General features: G+C 41.7%; 1 protein-coding gene across 2 annotated transcripts in view; it reads left to right on the top strand.

The window, feature by feature from the left end:
* Positions 1 to 15,528, top strand: part of slit2 (slit homolog 2 (Drosophila)) — a 124,541-nt gene that overhangs the window by 59,943 nt on the left and 49,070 nt on the right. For both annotated transcript variants that reach the window (XM_066718089.1, XM_066718090.1), the window contains exon 5: positions 12,307 to 12,378. In XM_066718089.1, coding sequence (XP_066574186.1) covers positions 12,307 to 12,378 — 72 coding nt within the window. The remainder of the gene's footprint in view (positions 1 to 12,306; positions 12,379 to 15,528) is intronic.

The raw sequence follows: 15,528 nt of genomic DNA on the forward strand, positions 1-15,528 counted from the left end.
GTAGGCAGGTAAAAAATCTAATAAATAAGATGGTTTCGGTATAGAATCTACTTGATCTCAGTGGCTGTGTTTTTGGGGAATTATTTTAATTCTAAGAAATGGACTCATCAGTTCATTTATTGTTCGGAATAAGTGTGTGTCTTGTTCTGTGTGTTTTTGTTTTTTTCTCCATTGTATACAATGCCAAAGACACTTAATGTCACAAACATTAAATGAAATCCATGCTTCTTCGAAACAAAGAGGGCATTGTCTCCAGTAAAACGTGACACCCATAACAAACAACAGGGCACCGTTGGTTCCTCCTCGCTTATCAGGTTGCTAGTCGCTTATTGATCCAAAGTTTTAATTAAGTTGGGTCTTGAAGGATCCTTTCAGTCTGCGTTGTGAGGTGGAATGGGCTTGTCTGACTGATTATAGGACTCCCATTGTGAGGATCGTTTTAGGAACGGAAATAAAATGTCAGACGTGTCTTCTGTTTGGCTGTTCTGTTTGTTGTTGGTTTTTAAATACAAAAGCAGTGAAATGTCCAAAAGACTTGACAGCCCAAAGACAAAACCAACACACTTGTCACTTGTTTTGCATCCCCTGATAAAACGCTTGCTTTAATAAAATGATCACCCTTCCTTCTTTTCTCTCTCTGAAAAGTGCAGCCCCCTCAAACACGACTGACCCCCAGCATGCTCTTCCCCGGCCGTTTTGTCCACGTCAGTTTCGATCACAGAGGAACGCAGAAGTAAGAAACATAAGAAAGTGTCCAATCGAGAGGAGGCCATTCGCCCATCGTGCTCGTTTCGTGTCCATTAATAACTAAGTGATCAAGGATCCTATCCAGTCTGTTGTTGAATGTTCCCAAATTGTCTCTTCAGACACATCGCTGGGGAGTTTGTTCAGATTGTGACGCCTCTGTGTGTGAAGAAGTGTCTCCTGTTTTCTGTCTTGAATGCCTTGAAGCCCAATTTCCATTTGTGTCCCGGGTGCGTGTGTCCCTGCTGATCTGGAAAAGCTCCTCTGGTTTGATGCGGTCGATGCCTTTCATGATTTTGAAAACCTGAATCAGGTTCATTACAGCGTTATTGGAAATGTAAAGTGCGAAAGAGCTGTTACTCAGCCTCTTCACACTTTACATTTCTAGTTCCAGTTTAACGTTTAGCCCAACAGACGAAACCACGTTGACAGCAGTGTGTGCTCTTAATAGAGGCCTCGTACCTCCCTCCTGGATTAGAGAGAATAAAATGCATCCAGTTTGTAAAATGATCCGTTCGACTCGCAGTGTGTAATCCAGTGTCCAGTAGATCCCAGACTTACCTATATACTCCAAAAATGTCTTTGTCAAAAGTAGACACATATCAGCATCTACTAAAGATTCTCCCAAAATGCTCTCTGTTCTAATGCAGGATAAAGGACTGACACTCTGGTCAAAACGCTACTCACTGCCCATTTAGTAAGTTCAAGGAATATATTGTTAATTAAACCGTGCTTAGTTCATTTTGGACTTGGCTGAACTTGGTTTAACGCCATGGATGATATACAGACTGTAAAGTTTCAACCTGATTGACACGTGTCGAGATGGGATGTGTTGTGTTGACACCATTGATTGTGAAGGAGTGGAACGATTACACACAGACACACACTCGGCTCTTATCTTTACACGCTGGGCAGCTTTCCCCACACGACACACCGTTTCCAGTGAAGGGTGTGAATATTTTGAGTCCGCCGCTCTGTCAAGACTGCGCTCCGGGGGATCTGCGAACTGAAGCGCCGGTCTGCGCCGCTGCGTTTCCTGTCTCTGTGCCTGAGCTTTGTGGGAGAGGATTTGAGCGCAATGCAGGCGATGAGAACCAAAGCCTCCTCTGGGTTTCCCTCTGCCGCGTCGTAGTGTTAATGGATTGATACGCCGTTCACCTCGCGGAGAAGCGTCTGTAGCCTGGAGTCTCGTTCTGTGTCACGGCCTAACATTCTCCTTTTCTTTGCACATTCCTAGGTCCCACTACTAGTTGGCATTTGTAGCCCTCTGTATTCAGTTATGTTTGTCTATTTATCTATGCATTAATAGTATTAGACATTGACAGGTAATAAGTAAACAAACCAGAAAGAATAATTAACTGGCCAAAGCAATTAAAATATATTTGCTTTGTTTTTTGTTTATGGTGATTTCCAGACGCCCTGCATGGTGCAAACACAACGTATTGCTAATTACCTTTAAGATGTTTGATGCAGAGCAGGCTTGTATTAATCACAGTAGAACAGAAATTAGTTTCCTGTGTTTTTATCCTCCAGTAGTATCTTACAGATAGAAACGTATTTGAACCAGTGATGTCAGCAAAGGGCAGAGAGGCGGGGTTCACCAGAGGATCGCAGACAAACAGAGACAGAGGAAAGAAAGAGATAGAGGCTTCAAATCTGTGTAATCTTTTTCTTTTTATTCCATTAAATCCTGTATTCCCTTAAGTCTGTCTCTGTTCTGTGAGGTTTTTCCTGTGATGAAATGCACGGGACACAGTGCACTGATAGTATTGTTTCTACTTTGTGTGAGGAAATCATGATGGGATTAGGACTACAGCTCAAATTTGTATCTGTTTCTCTTTCCATGGCATGACACATTTAATGATGCTTCAATTTCATTATTTCACTTTCTTTTTGCACGTATATGCGAAAAAACAAGTACCTGTGCTCTAGTGTGTGTATTTGCATATAAAGTATCCAAACTAGACATAAAACCTTATGTTAAGGGGGCTGAAAAATCTGTTCTTTTTAGGAATAGAAATACAATTTCTCCTGTAAATTGTGCACAGAAAAAGCTGCTTGGATTTAGTTTTTTGTTTGTCTGTTTTGTTTTATTCCTAAAAGGACATTGCAAGGATCAAAGCGCTTTTAAAATCCTGGATGTCTTCTGTAATGTTATGAATGAAACTCCATCCTGTATCGGGGAGAGGTCTTGTTTATGTATCATTTAAACTAGTTAAAAACATATCCCTGTTAAAGTCACCTGTGTCAACATGTCAGATCAGGGGGTTGTGGAGAATGGCGAATGAGTGATTATACTCTTTTTATTCACATTTCTGCCAAGTGCAGGTGAGCTTGAATCTGACGATTCCTTGAAGCACATCTGATGCACTTGTTGATTGGTCTCCGATTGGGCACGAGGCAGGGAGCAGGATGGGGTGAAGAATTTGAAACCAAATCACTGTGGGCAGTTTTGTGTTTGCTGGGCCACGCCATACAGTAAACCCAGCTCTTTTCTCGGCTGCCGGGTCCCGCCAGTTCTCCACAATCCTATCTGTGCAAGCGGTGCTGGTCATAGGCAGACGCAGGTGGACTCAATTTCCAAGTCGTCTTCTCAGTGGCCGTCAAATCGCTGTAGTGGTTTGAAAAATGCATTCAGATCTGCAGGTGGACCAGAGAGAATCGTCACAATGTGCCGGAAATAAATATCCCCGATGCGAGCAATGGGAGTCGGAGGGAGGGTTATTTTTTGGTTGTTTTTTATTAAAATGTTAATTGTGAGCTACAGCAGAAAGCCACAGATTTCTGTAATGAGGAATTAAATCCCGCACAGCTGTTTGGCATTTCACTGAACACAGACTAACTGTTTGAGCAGAAATTAGATAATTAAGTGGCAAAAGCACATCTGCTGTCTCCGGTCGCCCCAAAACGGTGAAAAATCGCAAAAACATCTCGGAACTAATAGTACCCAAGTAGTTTATGCAGTTTATGTCTTGTGGAAAGAGGATTATGTGAAAGAAACTCTTTCTGTCCATTTGTATATCTATATATCAGTTACACAGGTCCGTCTGTCTGTGCCACATTTTGTTGTTTACATACATCTTCAGACAAACTATGTCTGCTTTCTGGGATTTGTTTTCCATGCCAACACCCCCCACACATCAGATAGGTGTGTCCGATCCCTCTGTAGTGTTAAAACGGATGAAAAGTGCCCGTCTGCCACTGCACAGCCAGGGAATCGGAGCAGCAGCACCTACGCAGATCTGGGGACACATCTTGATGGGATCCCAGCTCTTGTGAGGCTCTTGACTGCCCCTGAGTGGCCAGACCGGGGAGCTGGGGAATTTCACACAGCTGGCAGACGTGCATCCTGTAATGAGCCGTCTAACCCTGGGTTGTGAGCGATTACTGTACATTATACTATATGTGTAGGATGTGGGGTTAATAAGAAATAACAAATCAGGAATACAAGACTTAATTTTCCTTTTGTGTTATGTCAGTGCATGTTGTTTGGGGTCTTGGCGCTGAATGAAAGCTCCTCTGGCACATGGTTGTGGAAGGAAACCAGTCAAAGGCTCAAACAAACCCTTGGATATGACCCCACTATAATTGTGTGTTGTGTTGCGTCTTGGGTGGCTCCGGTCCTCAGGTTGGCCGGGAGTAACACCACACCGTGATGCGGTTGTCGACAGCATGTTGTCAATACGTTATGTTCCTGTGCATGCGTTTGATAAAGGAAGATCTAGTCTCCGACACAGACGAGGGGAATCGACTGCTGGAGTCAAGGAGAAAACACAGAGATGTTTTGAGTCGTTCTGTTTGTGGGCAGTACAGTCCAGACACGGTGTGTGTGTGTGTACATATAATGTGAATGTTGACATGTATATTATCACATACACCCACAGATGTGAATGTGTGTGTTTCTGTATGTGTGTGTATCTATATATATATAGAGAGAGAGACAGTGAGAGATTTATTTTTCACTTGAATCGTGAATTCTGCAGGGTTTTCGGACATGATAAGTCTACTGAAAGGGATGTGAAGGAAACCTGTGTATTGTCTGCTAAGAGTTTGAGGGAATTAGTTTCCATGGAAACCAATTAGGTGGCATTTAAACTGAAGTGAAAGAGTGTCCGTATGCACAGCAAAAAGCATTCAGTCATAAAATACTGTGCATTAACATTGAAGTCAGGTCTCTTTTTCCTTTTTGTCCTGCACAAAAGCCCGGACTGCCAGTTGGAAAAAACGATGACAGAAAAGAAACTCAAGGGAGAAAAAAAACATGCGTATAAAGAAAGATGCTCCAGGGAAGCATCGGCCATCCAAGACCAGAGCAAATATTTGTTTTGGGAAGGCAGGCTGCCCCTCCCCCCCGTGGAGGGACGGAGGGGCCGGGCTGCCCTTTCAAGGAAGTCAGATGGATTTCATGCCCTGGCCGTCCACTGCGGTTGTGGGCTTCTTTCACGGCAGCTCTTGGCTCCCTCCCCGGTGCGAGCCGAATGGGAAATGCGATTGAAGTTGAGGCGGCTCGGGACAGCGGGAGGCGGGCCTGCTCTCTGCACTGCTGAGATCCAGCTCTCTTCTCCTTCTTTTCTTATCTTCTGATGTAGGGCTGAAATCTAAAAAGACAGTGTGTGTGTGTAGCGTTTATTCTCCTCCGTCACAGTTTGTTTTTCTTCTGACTGGAGTATAGTGTAGCCTCCCTGCCTCTTTTTGTGTTTAGTTTTTCTGTATGAAAGTGCTGGTCCAGGCAGGGCTATGAAAGTCGAAGTGAAGGGCCTGTGTTACACTGTAGCCGGAGGTAGGCAAGTGGGGGGGAATCAACAGGGTAGGTCAGGGGAAGCGAGAGTCCAGTGTCTGTCTTGGTAATTGCTCGTGTAGCACTTGACTAGTCATGTGAAGCATGGTGGAGACGGTCACCAAGATACTCATCATTATCGCAGTACCCCTACCTCCCCTTTTCTCTCTTTTCTTTTCTGTTCTGTCCATTTGTGATTCTTTTTCCTCCCAATTGCACAAAGAAGTGCAACCTCGAGCGTCCCCCGGAGCCTCCTCTCTCCCGTGAATGGACTCGAGGGTCCTCCCGCCGGATCGTGCCACTCTGCGTCTCTCCGGGCCGCACAGACCGCCATTCACACATTCTTCCAACTAATAGGATTAGGGGGCGTTACAAAGGGATTTGAACAAGATAATTAGTTTACTTCTTAGCCCCTCGATGGAACAGGGCGAAATCTTTCTGAGAAAAAGAAGAGACAAAGGAGGTCAGAAAATGTGTGGGAAATGAAGCGAGGGCTTTCAGCCGCCGGCTTCATCAACACCAAACTTGTGAAAAGCCCCCGGGGGCATTAGTGCTATACCTCTGACAGCTTGACTCCCTAACACAGGCCACCAGAGGTGCGAGGAAGAGGAAGAGGAAGAGAGAGTCAGGTGGATTTCACAGTTCAGAGCCTCTGGTTCAGAGCAGGGAAAATTTTCAATCATCAGGAAGGTGGAGGGAAATAAATTAGGCACTTAAAAGTAGAAAATACATACATCATTCCATCTGAAAGGAATATTTCTTTAGACACAAATGGTGGGCAAAGATACCCCTCTCTTGTGTGATTTACACATTTTAGAGGGTCATTGTAGCAATGGTGTCATATTAAGTAACAGAAACGCACATAATAGTTTGGTGCTGCGTAAAAGTACATTGTATTTAAGGCATTCGGGTGCATCGAACACATTGTGATACACAACAACCACGATAACGATTCTACAATTCCGATAAATCCTTTCTAGGTAACTATGAATAACCCTCCTGTGCTTGCTGATCGATTATAGGCAATAACAGTGTTGAGTTGTGTTGCAGAGTTTGAATATATATAGATTTCTTGTATAATACATTCCATCGTTTACCACATTGCCTCAAAGTTACCTCAAGCTGTGATTCAGACACACGTGCAATAAGTGAAGCCTGATTGAGCCATTACCCCCATCCACCCCCGTCAGCATTCTTCAAAAATGACTCCCTTTACTTCTGGCCGAGTCATGATGAGATATTGTCCATGTGCTAGGTTTGTTGTGTAATTAGTTTTCCAGCCAATTATGTAAGAAACAGTAAGAAACCTGTAAAACACCTTTTTTTAAAGCACCATGATTTGATGTTTAATATCTGATGGGGTAATTGCTCTGCTTTGGAGAGCTCTTAGTCATTTGTAAATATACAACTACAGACTGTCCTTAGAGGGAGCTGTGTCACACTTCTGAGCATCGTGTTACAGGTTTGGAGATGTCTTTGATTAAGAGCCAAGAGTGACTGAGCTCTGTCCGAGCTGCCAGCCACGTCGCTCAAGTTCAAATATCACTTCTCTCTCTGGGTCCGGCTGAAGGAGAGAGCAGAAAGCTCTTTGTCTCTGCAGACAGTGTTGCATTGTGCGTGTGTGTGTGTGGCGCAGCTCTCACTCTGGCAGTGCAGCAGCAGGACGCACTGGGCAGTTCCTGACTAGATCTCACAGTCCTCAGACACTCCTGCGAGCCGCTGGCCTGATCAAAGCCGGCTACGGCGATTAGGAAGCACACCGTTCTGGGCCGGGCAGAATGGAGACTGTTTCCTTCGAGTTTAGTAGGAAGGAACAGCAGGAGTCGCTCTTAATGAACTGCTGGGCGTTTCACTCTGAAACAGCTTCTTCATTGAAGGGGAGGCATGGAGGTGTGGAGGTCAGGCTACAGGGGACACCTAGAGCAAGACTGAAAAGCCCAAAACGGCGGAAATTGAGTTTCTATAAAGCAGTTACAAAAAATTTAAAGAAAGCATTGCCTTTAAATGAACACGGTGTGTTTTGTCTTCTTTTTTTATGAAATATGTTCCCAATTCCAATCTTGTTTTAAATGTAAAAGCAATAAGGAATCGTCTCCTGTTCAAAATCAGTCAACATCAGTTTGGCATTTGACCATTTATCAGAAAACATGCACATGTGTTTCACTTTAGCCCATAAGCTTTTATTGAACATTGCAAATTGGAAGAAAAAAAAAACAAATGCTGCATTACAATAAAAAGGTTTCTCTTTAAAAAATAAGCATACATTGGAGCCAAAATAAGAAACAGACACAAAGTTATTGACGGTCAGTTCCTGTTTGCAATTAATCTCAATTTATTCTTGGAAACTTGCATCTGTTCTTACATTTCCAGTGTAAAAGCATCCACTATCTGTGAAGCAAGATTTTAAAAAGCTTTTAAGGTTTAAAAATACATTCTAAATGATTATTAATTGTAACAGTCTGATTCTACGGTTTGCCCATGTTTTGATTTCCTCCCACGAGAGATGGCAGCGTTATCGACGGGCCATGTGGGGACCATGTGTCAGTCTCTCCAATGAAGATCTATAACCCCGAGTATGAGTAAAATGGACCCTCTGATTAATATACATCAGCCCCGCTCGTGCTGCACTCTTTAAATCAATTCCTGGCCTATTTCTGCAGATGGTAGTTATTTTTCATGTGGAATAATGTCCTATAATACGAAATACAAACGGGTCACCAAGACAAAGTAAAATATAGCCACATGCTACAGCACAGCTGGTCTCTATTGCAGGGCATGTCGATATGTAGTGAAATGATTGCATCGGCCTCAGGAGGTGATTAATAATCAGTATTACCTTCTATTAGAAATCAAATACGCAAAGAAAAAAACATAAAGACGTCTGAAACTAAAAACTGAAACTGAAACGCAAATTTGTACGCTATATTTCGGCGTATTCCGAAAGTGTGGTTGGATGTTTAAACGCAATCAATTCTGCTCACCCTGCTCTGATGTCAAGTCACTTTCTCTTGAGGCCGTTGTCAGCTGCTGAGTTGAGAAATTCAGATTGAAAGCTGTGCTGCTTCATTGGCAGGAAAGGAAACGCAGATTTCCCTGTATTAATGCTTTGTCTTGTTAAAAACGACAGGATGAGATGATAACCGCTAATGAAAGCACTTTGGCGACGGGAGAAAATAACAACAATTGACATTTAGCCATTTGCCTCATATAAATACTCCATCTTTATTAAACCGAACAGTTCAAACTACTTGCTTTCTCAATGCACATTTATACATATATATCGTAATATATCTATATTATAACATATGGTATTCTGTAGTCATTGATATGCATTTACACTCGGACAAATGTTCATGTATCTTTTATGTGATCTGTCTGGGCAGAAAATTAAATTTGGCAGAGTAAAGTGAATCAGAGCCAGAGAAGGAAGATGCATTTTATCTATTTTTATCTATCTATTAAAATTGGAACAAAAAGCACGGAGATGTCTCAACAGCAATGCCTCTGCGTGTGCGTGTGCGTGTGCGTGCGTTGCAATTTTTTTTTTAATGAAATGCAGAATACTGGCCACATGTATCCAAATCTCTTTTAAACAGCACAGTTATTAGGGAAGGCTGAGAAATTACACATTTGTCATCGTTCTCCCTATACTGAGGCTTAATGGCTGAGCAGCCCCTATAGAGGCAGCTTATTTGACTCTGCAAGAGGATTGTTTCCCTAAAACTGACTGCGGTTCACAGGTTAAGAGCGCAGACCCCCACAGCTGTGCCCCCCGCCTCCTGTCGAGGGTCTCAGCCTTTAAAAGTGTGGCCACCTGCCTTCACTACAACTCCATTATGAGCTGAGGAACCTGGACTTTCCTTCAGAGACAATAGGAATAAAGTCACCTTTATGCCTGGTTTTATGTTGTGGATTTTTTTCCCCTGTTACCTCGTTTCCCTCTCTTTCTTTCTTTCTTTCTTTCTCCTTTCTTCTCTGGCATGTGCAGGTGGTGCCAGGGTGGTCTCGGCCATCCCAAATTGCATCTGTAGTGGCCACTTCCTTGTCTGTCAGCTCATTGTATAGAGCAGTCTCTTTTTTCGCCTTTTTTAAATGTCAGCCATGGCCCAAATTAAGCAAATGGACAAATCTTTTTCACCAACAATGGATGCAGGAGCCCAATTTGTATTTCATACAGAAATGGGAAGTTAATGGGAAGCTGTGTCGATGCATTCTGCGCTCCCATGGTCATAAGAGTGAACAAATCCCAGACGCAAAGAAAGGACACGATACGTTTGTGTGATTTTTAATATGACGATTATTACTTTAGTACTTGACAGGTAAGTATCTTATTGATTGGAAGCCAAGACTTGCATTTTACAGAGACTGCGTTGAAGATAATCAAAGCAATGGTCAATAGATTAGCTGTGATGGAGTCTGGGGGGATTGAGTTGAATATATACATATACATATTGTAAAGGACATATAATTTCACTGAAGTGCTAATGGTATAGGAAGCTATACATGACAAATCATACAGGTGACACAGGGAGAAAGACTAATATGAATTGCAGTCATTTGGAAAAGATAGTGGCTGAGATTTTCTGTTCAAAAATACTTCTAAAGGAACACCCAGTAATGGAGAATTATGGCCTAATGCGTCCGAGTTCACGGTGAGCCTGAGAGCATTGCTATCAGGGGCTAATTGAGGAGCACTTCCCCAGTTCTGGGATCAATAGGGAAATATTTCTGCTAATAAACCCCAGATGATATTGTAAACTGGGCTGTACAGGTCTGAAGCGTCTTTGATCAGAGAGGGGAATATAGATCAGATTACTATTAGGGTAATGACTCTGCGCTGGTTCAGTGTTCATATACTGGGAGGGGTCATATCTCAAAGTACAGATACCAAAAAAAAAGATAATTACACTTATTTGAAATTATTCAGTTGGATTTAAGTTTATATTTTGCCATTTTTAAATCTTTAATGCTTTCAGTTTAAAACTAAATCCTATCATTAATCTGTGGATTCTGCATATGGTCATAGTGTCATAACTTGTGTGTGTGTTGTATGTATATATTAAATTAGTGACAGGCATGCTGTACCATTTTTGTTTCTGTTTTATTTTCTATTCACTTTACTATTTTGAGAAATTAGACTTTTAATTAGAAATTTAAGGGAATACACAAGGTTCTATAGAAGGATAATGATTGCAGCCATCTTGATGATCATTGTATTGTGGTTTTAAAGAAAGCATCAAGGGAAACTGCATCTGTGTACCTTAAAACGATTTTAACAAATGCTGACTGCAGATGTCTGGCGACTGGCAAATCAAAAATAATTGGACAGATTTGGAATATCTTTAAATGCATGTAAATCGTAGTGTTCAGACAGTAAAGAGTCAATTAATTGGATGTTTCTAATGGAAATACAAAGGTATTTGAAATGGTTTGAACCCTGATCAAAGCAGTGCATTAATCAGGTATAATGTCTCATAGTAGCAAGCGTTTGTGGTTTAAATATATTTTTTTAACAAAACACACACAACTATGAATTGTCAAGAAGCACGGATTACAGAGAATGGCTTTAAATCAATCGGTATGAGTAAATTCAATTAGACAGTTCCATTTTTTTGCTTCCATCCCAGGTCTAATTGTGCTTTATATGCTTTGTCATTTCAAGTGTTTGAATTTCCTGTACTATACCAAATATCTTAAGATGACGGACAGGAAACTCTCCTGTGGATGATGGTTGTATGAATGTGAATGAGAAGTTCAAGAGCTAAATGGGGAAACATCAGACTCAATCCACATGTACATTAAAATAATATGTGTATATATGGCCGGTCGCTTTGAGCAGATTCCTCATTTTTTGATTAACAAAGAGATCCTGTCAGTGCCAATTGCATGGGCGTATATTTGCACCATGGTGAGCATAGTATTTTTTATATTAATACACCCTGAATCAGCTGTAGGGCTGGAAAAGACATTTTCAGGTTCAAGGACAGTAGTCATTGATGTTCTGCCCATTCACAGACAATGTCAAGATGAATTATAGATATATTCCCACAGTACGATCAATTCCTACTTCACATCTTCTGTGCTTTGCAGCCGGGAACGTCGCGGATCCGTACCGATCAACGTCTCTGATCAAAGCGGACAAGGTCACCAGTTGGAACCAAAACAGTCGGAAAAGAAACAATGAAAATTGCTTTCGGCAACTGTCAGAACTCTTACACTTCAAATGTTCAGCTCCTCGAATAAAATAAAACACGAGGATACTTCCTTTAAAAAAATAATTCACACAATAGAGTAATACATACATAATACAAGTGAAATGTTAATGAGGTATTCAGACTCCTGTATATATTGCCAAGTTATTCCTCCAAAATGAATAGTCCTAATGATTGCTAATGGTTCCGAGTTTTGGCAGTTCTTTACACTGATTTCCTAAGCCTATTTTTCACGGTATTCATTGGAGGTTATTGCCGTATACTGTAGCTTGTGAAACTGACAACCTAATTTTCCACTCCAGCTAATTTACTTCCTACACACTCGCTGCAGAGTTGGGACAGCTAGGACAAACACAAGTTACTGTTTAGCTATCTTCCTTTATTTTCCTGTATTAAAATATGTTGTAAACACGGAAACACTGCGTACGTTGCGTCCTTTTCATAATCATGATACAAATAAGGGAATAAGGAGTTTTATTTTACGGTCTGTCATGCAGCCATGGTACTTTACGTAATATATAGTTATTTTAAACGTTTTTATTGATGGATTTTGTCTTGTCTTGTCTTTTGCAGAGACCTGAGTGAAAACCAGATCCAGGGCATCCCAAGAAAAGCATTCAGAGGCGCGGTTGACATCAAGAATCTGTAAGTATTATTGGCGGCCTTGTTCTATTGGTCCGTTTTGTGAGAGTGATGGCTGAAACCAGACCAAACTGCAGGAAAAGCTCTTTACTATAAAGCGGTTTGAAGTCTCTCAGTTTAGTGCAGGGAAACCAAACATTGGTGTGTTAGAAATTGGCATTTTCTGTGTACTTATGTGTAACAAAATTACAAGCATTTCTGTCTTTGTGTAAAAGAACGGATTTTGGTGTATGATGTACATTATTATCTTACAGTACTTGAATGAGTGTCAGTGACTCAACTTATCTCAGAGCTCAAAAACCTCATGTCTTCAGTTGTTCCAAGATATCGTTGGCTACGGTGGTTGAGTTTGAGAATTTGGGATTATTTTGCCGCAATAAATCCGTTGACATAAGATCTTATCTGTCCCATTTTACAACATGATTATTTTCTCTTCCCTCACTCCTAACCAGTGAAGAATTGTCTGATAATAGAGAGATGATGTCAAGGTTTCAGCCTATGGATTATGCTTACATAAGATTATAAATATGTCGCATGGGAATTTGAAGAGCCCCAGTAGATTTGTGATAATGCTGGGTTTTACTGGTCTCTGTAATCTGTGAAATCTCACCTGCTGCAAAATACAAGGCAATCGATCATGTTAAGCAAGGGAATCTCCAAGAGCTCATTTGTTTTTGTAGTTTTAAGAGAAGACAAGTGAAAGCAGAATTAATGCATCTGAGAGAGGAGGGGAAACTAAATTGTGTGTGAATAAGCATGGGGCCTTTAAGAGCCGAAGCTTTGGTCTCATTCCGTTTTGCACAATTTCTCTTTATGTATCTCGTTCTCACGCTGAGGCACACAGTATTTTAAAATGTGTGTCGCTTCAAATAAAAGTGAGAGGGTAGATAAAACCAGCAGAAGGTGAGCCATCTCTCTATTTCAAGATGCAGTGAGGAGATATTTTATGGCTTGCGCATCGTTTTGCAGACCTCCGATGTATGTTACGATGGCATGGTGGGGAGAGATAAGAACTTGAACTTGCTCTGAGAGAATGGCTGTAGATTGGCCATTAAAGAGAAAAGGTGCAGCTTTTGACATAGTTTCACCGTGTTCATCAGTCCCCCTGCACTTAAAGATGGCACCGTAAAGCGATGAATAACCGATCATTTGTGTTCACTGAATTGATTCAGACAATCCAATCCAATTTTGATGATGCTAACACAAATGCACCTATAGGTAGATCCCCTCTTATATGCTTGTGTAAATATTGGTCAATCAAGGTTCCTGAGCATCAACTTTCCTCATACATTTAGACCTCGACCAAACCAACACTTTGACCCACCTACCAATCTGAAATTTGCAAAAATCAATTGAGTTTTATTTTCCTGTCAGAGACCACTTTCTGCTACTGACAAATATTTTTTATTTATTTAATACAACTCTGTAGCTTGGGTAGGTCACAGTTCAAATTTGGTCCAAGCCTTCATTGAATGCAACTGACCATTCAGACACAGAGGCTGAAAGATGTGGTTTTATTTGTTAGTTTAACAAAAGGGTAATACAGCTATGCAAAACCTGAGATCATCTTATACTCTTGTGAAGAAGTGTGGATCAGCGATGGTTTGTTGGAGTAGATAAAGCAACACCGACAGCACCGAGTAATGAGATCTGGGTGTAAAACGTGTCTCAGTGCTTCTCCCGAATTAACTCTCAGGCTGCATTAGGCAAAGTGCACCGTATCTATTTATTTATTGGTAAATGTGTCAGAGAAACCATACCTCTCTTGTATCGAGTCAGGGGAGTGGTTTCTGCCATCCCAGCCTCGCTGATGGATGGAGCGGAGGGCCAAGGAAAGTCAGAGCTGGACATATCTTGTGACAGCGCTAATAAAGAGGCCATTAACTAAATTGTTTGTGGAGTTAATCTTTCGGAGAGGCCCGTTAAGTGTGGGGTGTAACGCAAGACATGTTCAGTCGTTGCCGAAATACAGCTGCATCGAACGACCATCCTTCCGTCGGCCTCTCCCCCACCTTTTACCGGCTTCCCAGCCAATCCCACCCTTAACGAGCATCTCCCAGCCGAATGTGTACTATATATAACTCAATCTGACCTTAAACGCGGGGAGACGGAGCCGCTGGTGTCGTCTGTGGTGAATAAAGTATTAAAGCCAACACGGCTCCACACGCAAGGCGCATAGATCATTTCTAATCCGTGTAATTAAAATGTAAACTCGCTTAACCTGTGCATCTGAGGAGCATTTAACTGCGCGGAATTAAAGGCTGTGTAAGTGTGAAAATTGCATTGGCATCCCGGTGTGCTGGGCGAACCGAAACCCACTCAGCGCGGGTCCTGCACGAGGTTCAGGAGAAGAAAGAAAGATAACATTAATTAGCAGCACGGCTCGGTGTTTAGTGGTAGATGTTGCATGTTGTCATTATGCTAACGAGACGCCTTCGCTTTAATTAACGCGGGGGTCTGGGATTTAGATATAAAAAATGCCAGCTACCCTTCGTGGTTATTGCCTTAAACGAGCGCACAAATAAAAGGCAACAACTTTAATCAGGATTTAAATAAAACAGAGAGAATGAAATCTGAATCTAAAGAGATGTTTATGATAGACACAACTCTGCATGTTGTACAATTTTCCAGATGTCTCTGTTTTATATAAGGAGCTGAAATATATAAGCCAGGCCTCCGTGCACTTCTGAAAAAGGAGGATGATGGCTCATAACAAGAAGAATGGGTCATTATCAGAGCCGTAGCCGTTCACAGAGCAAATATCATGTTGGCAATAAGAGAGCTAAAGAGAAGAGATGAGTTTAGATGCGAACAAGAAGAGGGAGCGTCTCTCGAACACTCGCAGGCAGCCGGTTCCCAAGTGTGTGTGTGTCCACATATTGCAGCTCTCGGAGGTAATTATTTACACCCTCTGTGTTGGATTAAGCCGTATATGAATGAAAGAAGGGAACGCAACGCTTACAACATAATCTGAGAAGGAAAATGGCAAATATTTCACTTAATGAAAATGTCAGCAGCACACCAATTTCACAACGAAGCCTCTTGTATTATATCAATCCAGCAGAGCCGAGCTTGCGGTCTCACAGGGCACATTCTTGTCCTGTTTTTTTTCTTCTTCTCTCCTAAAAACCTGTTTTGATCCTCCCATGTTCT

Source organism: Amia ocellicauda, chromosome 12 (genome assembly GCF_036373705.1).
Source record: "Amia ocellicauda isolate fAmiCal2 chromosome 12, fAmiCal2.hap1, whole genome shotgun sequence".
NCBI classification, from domain to species: domain Eukaryota; kingdom Metazoa; phylum Chordata; class Actinopteri; order Amiiformes; family Amiidae; genus Amia; species Amia ocellicauda.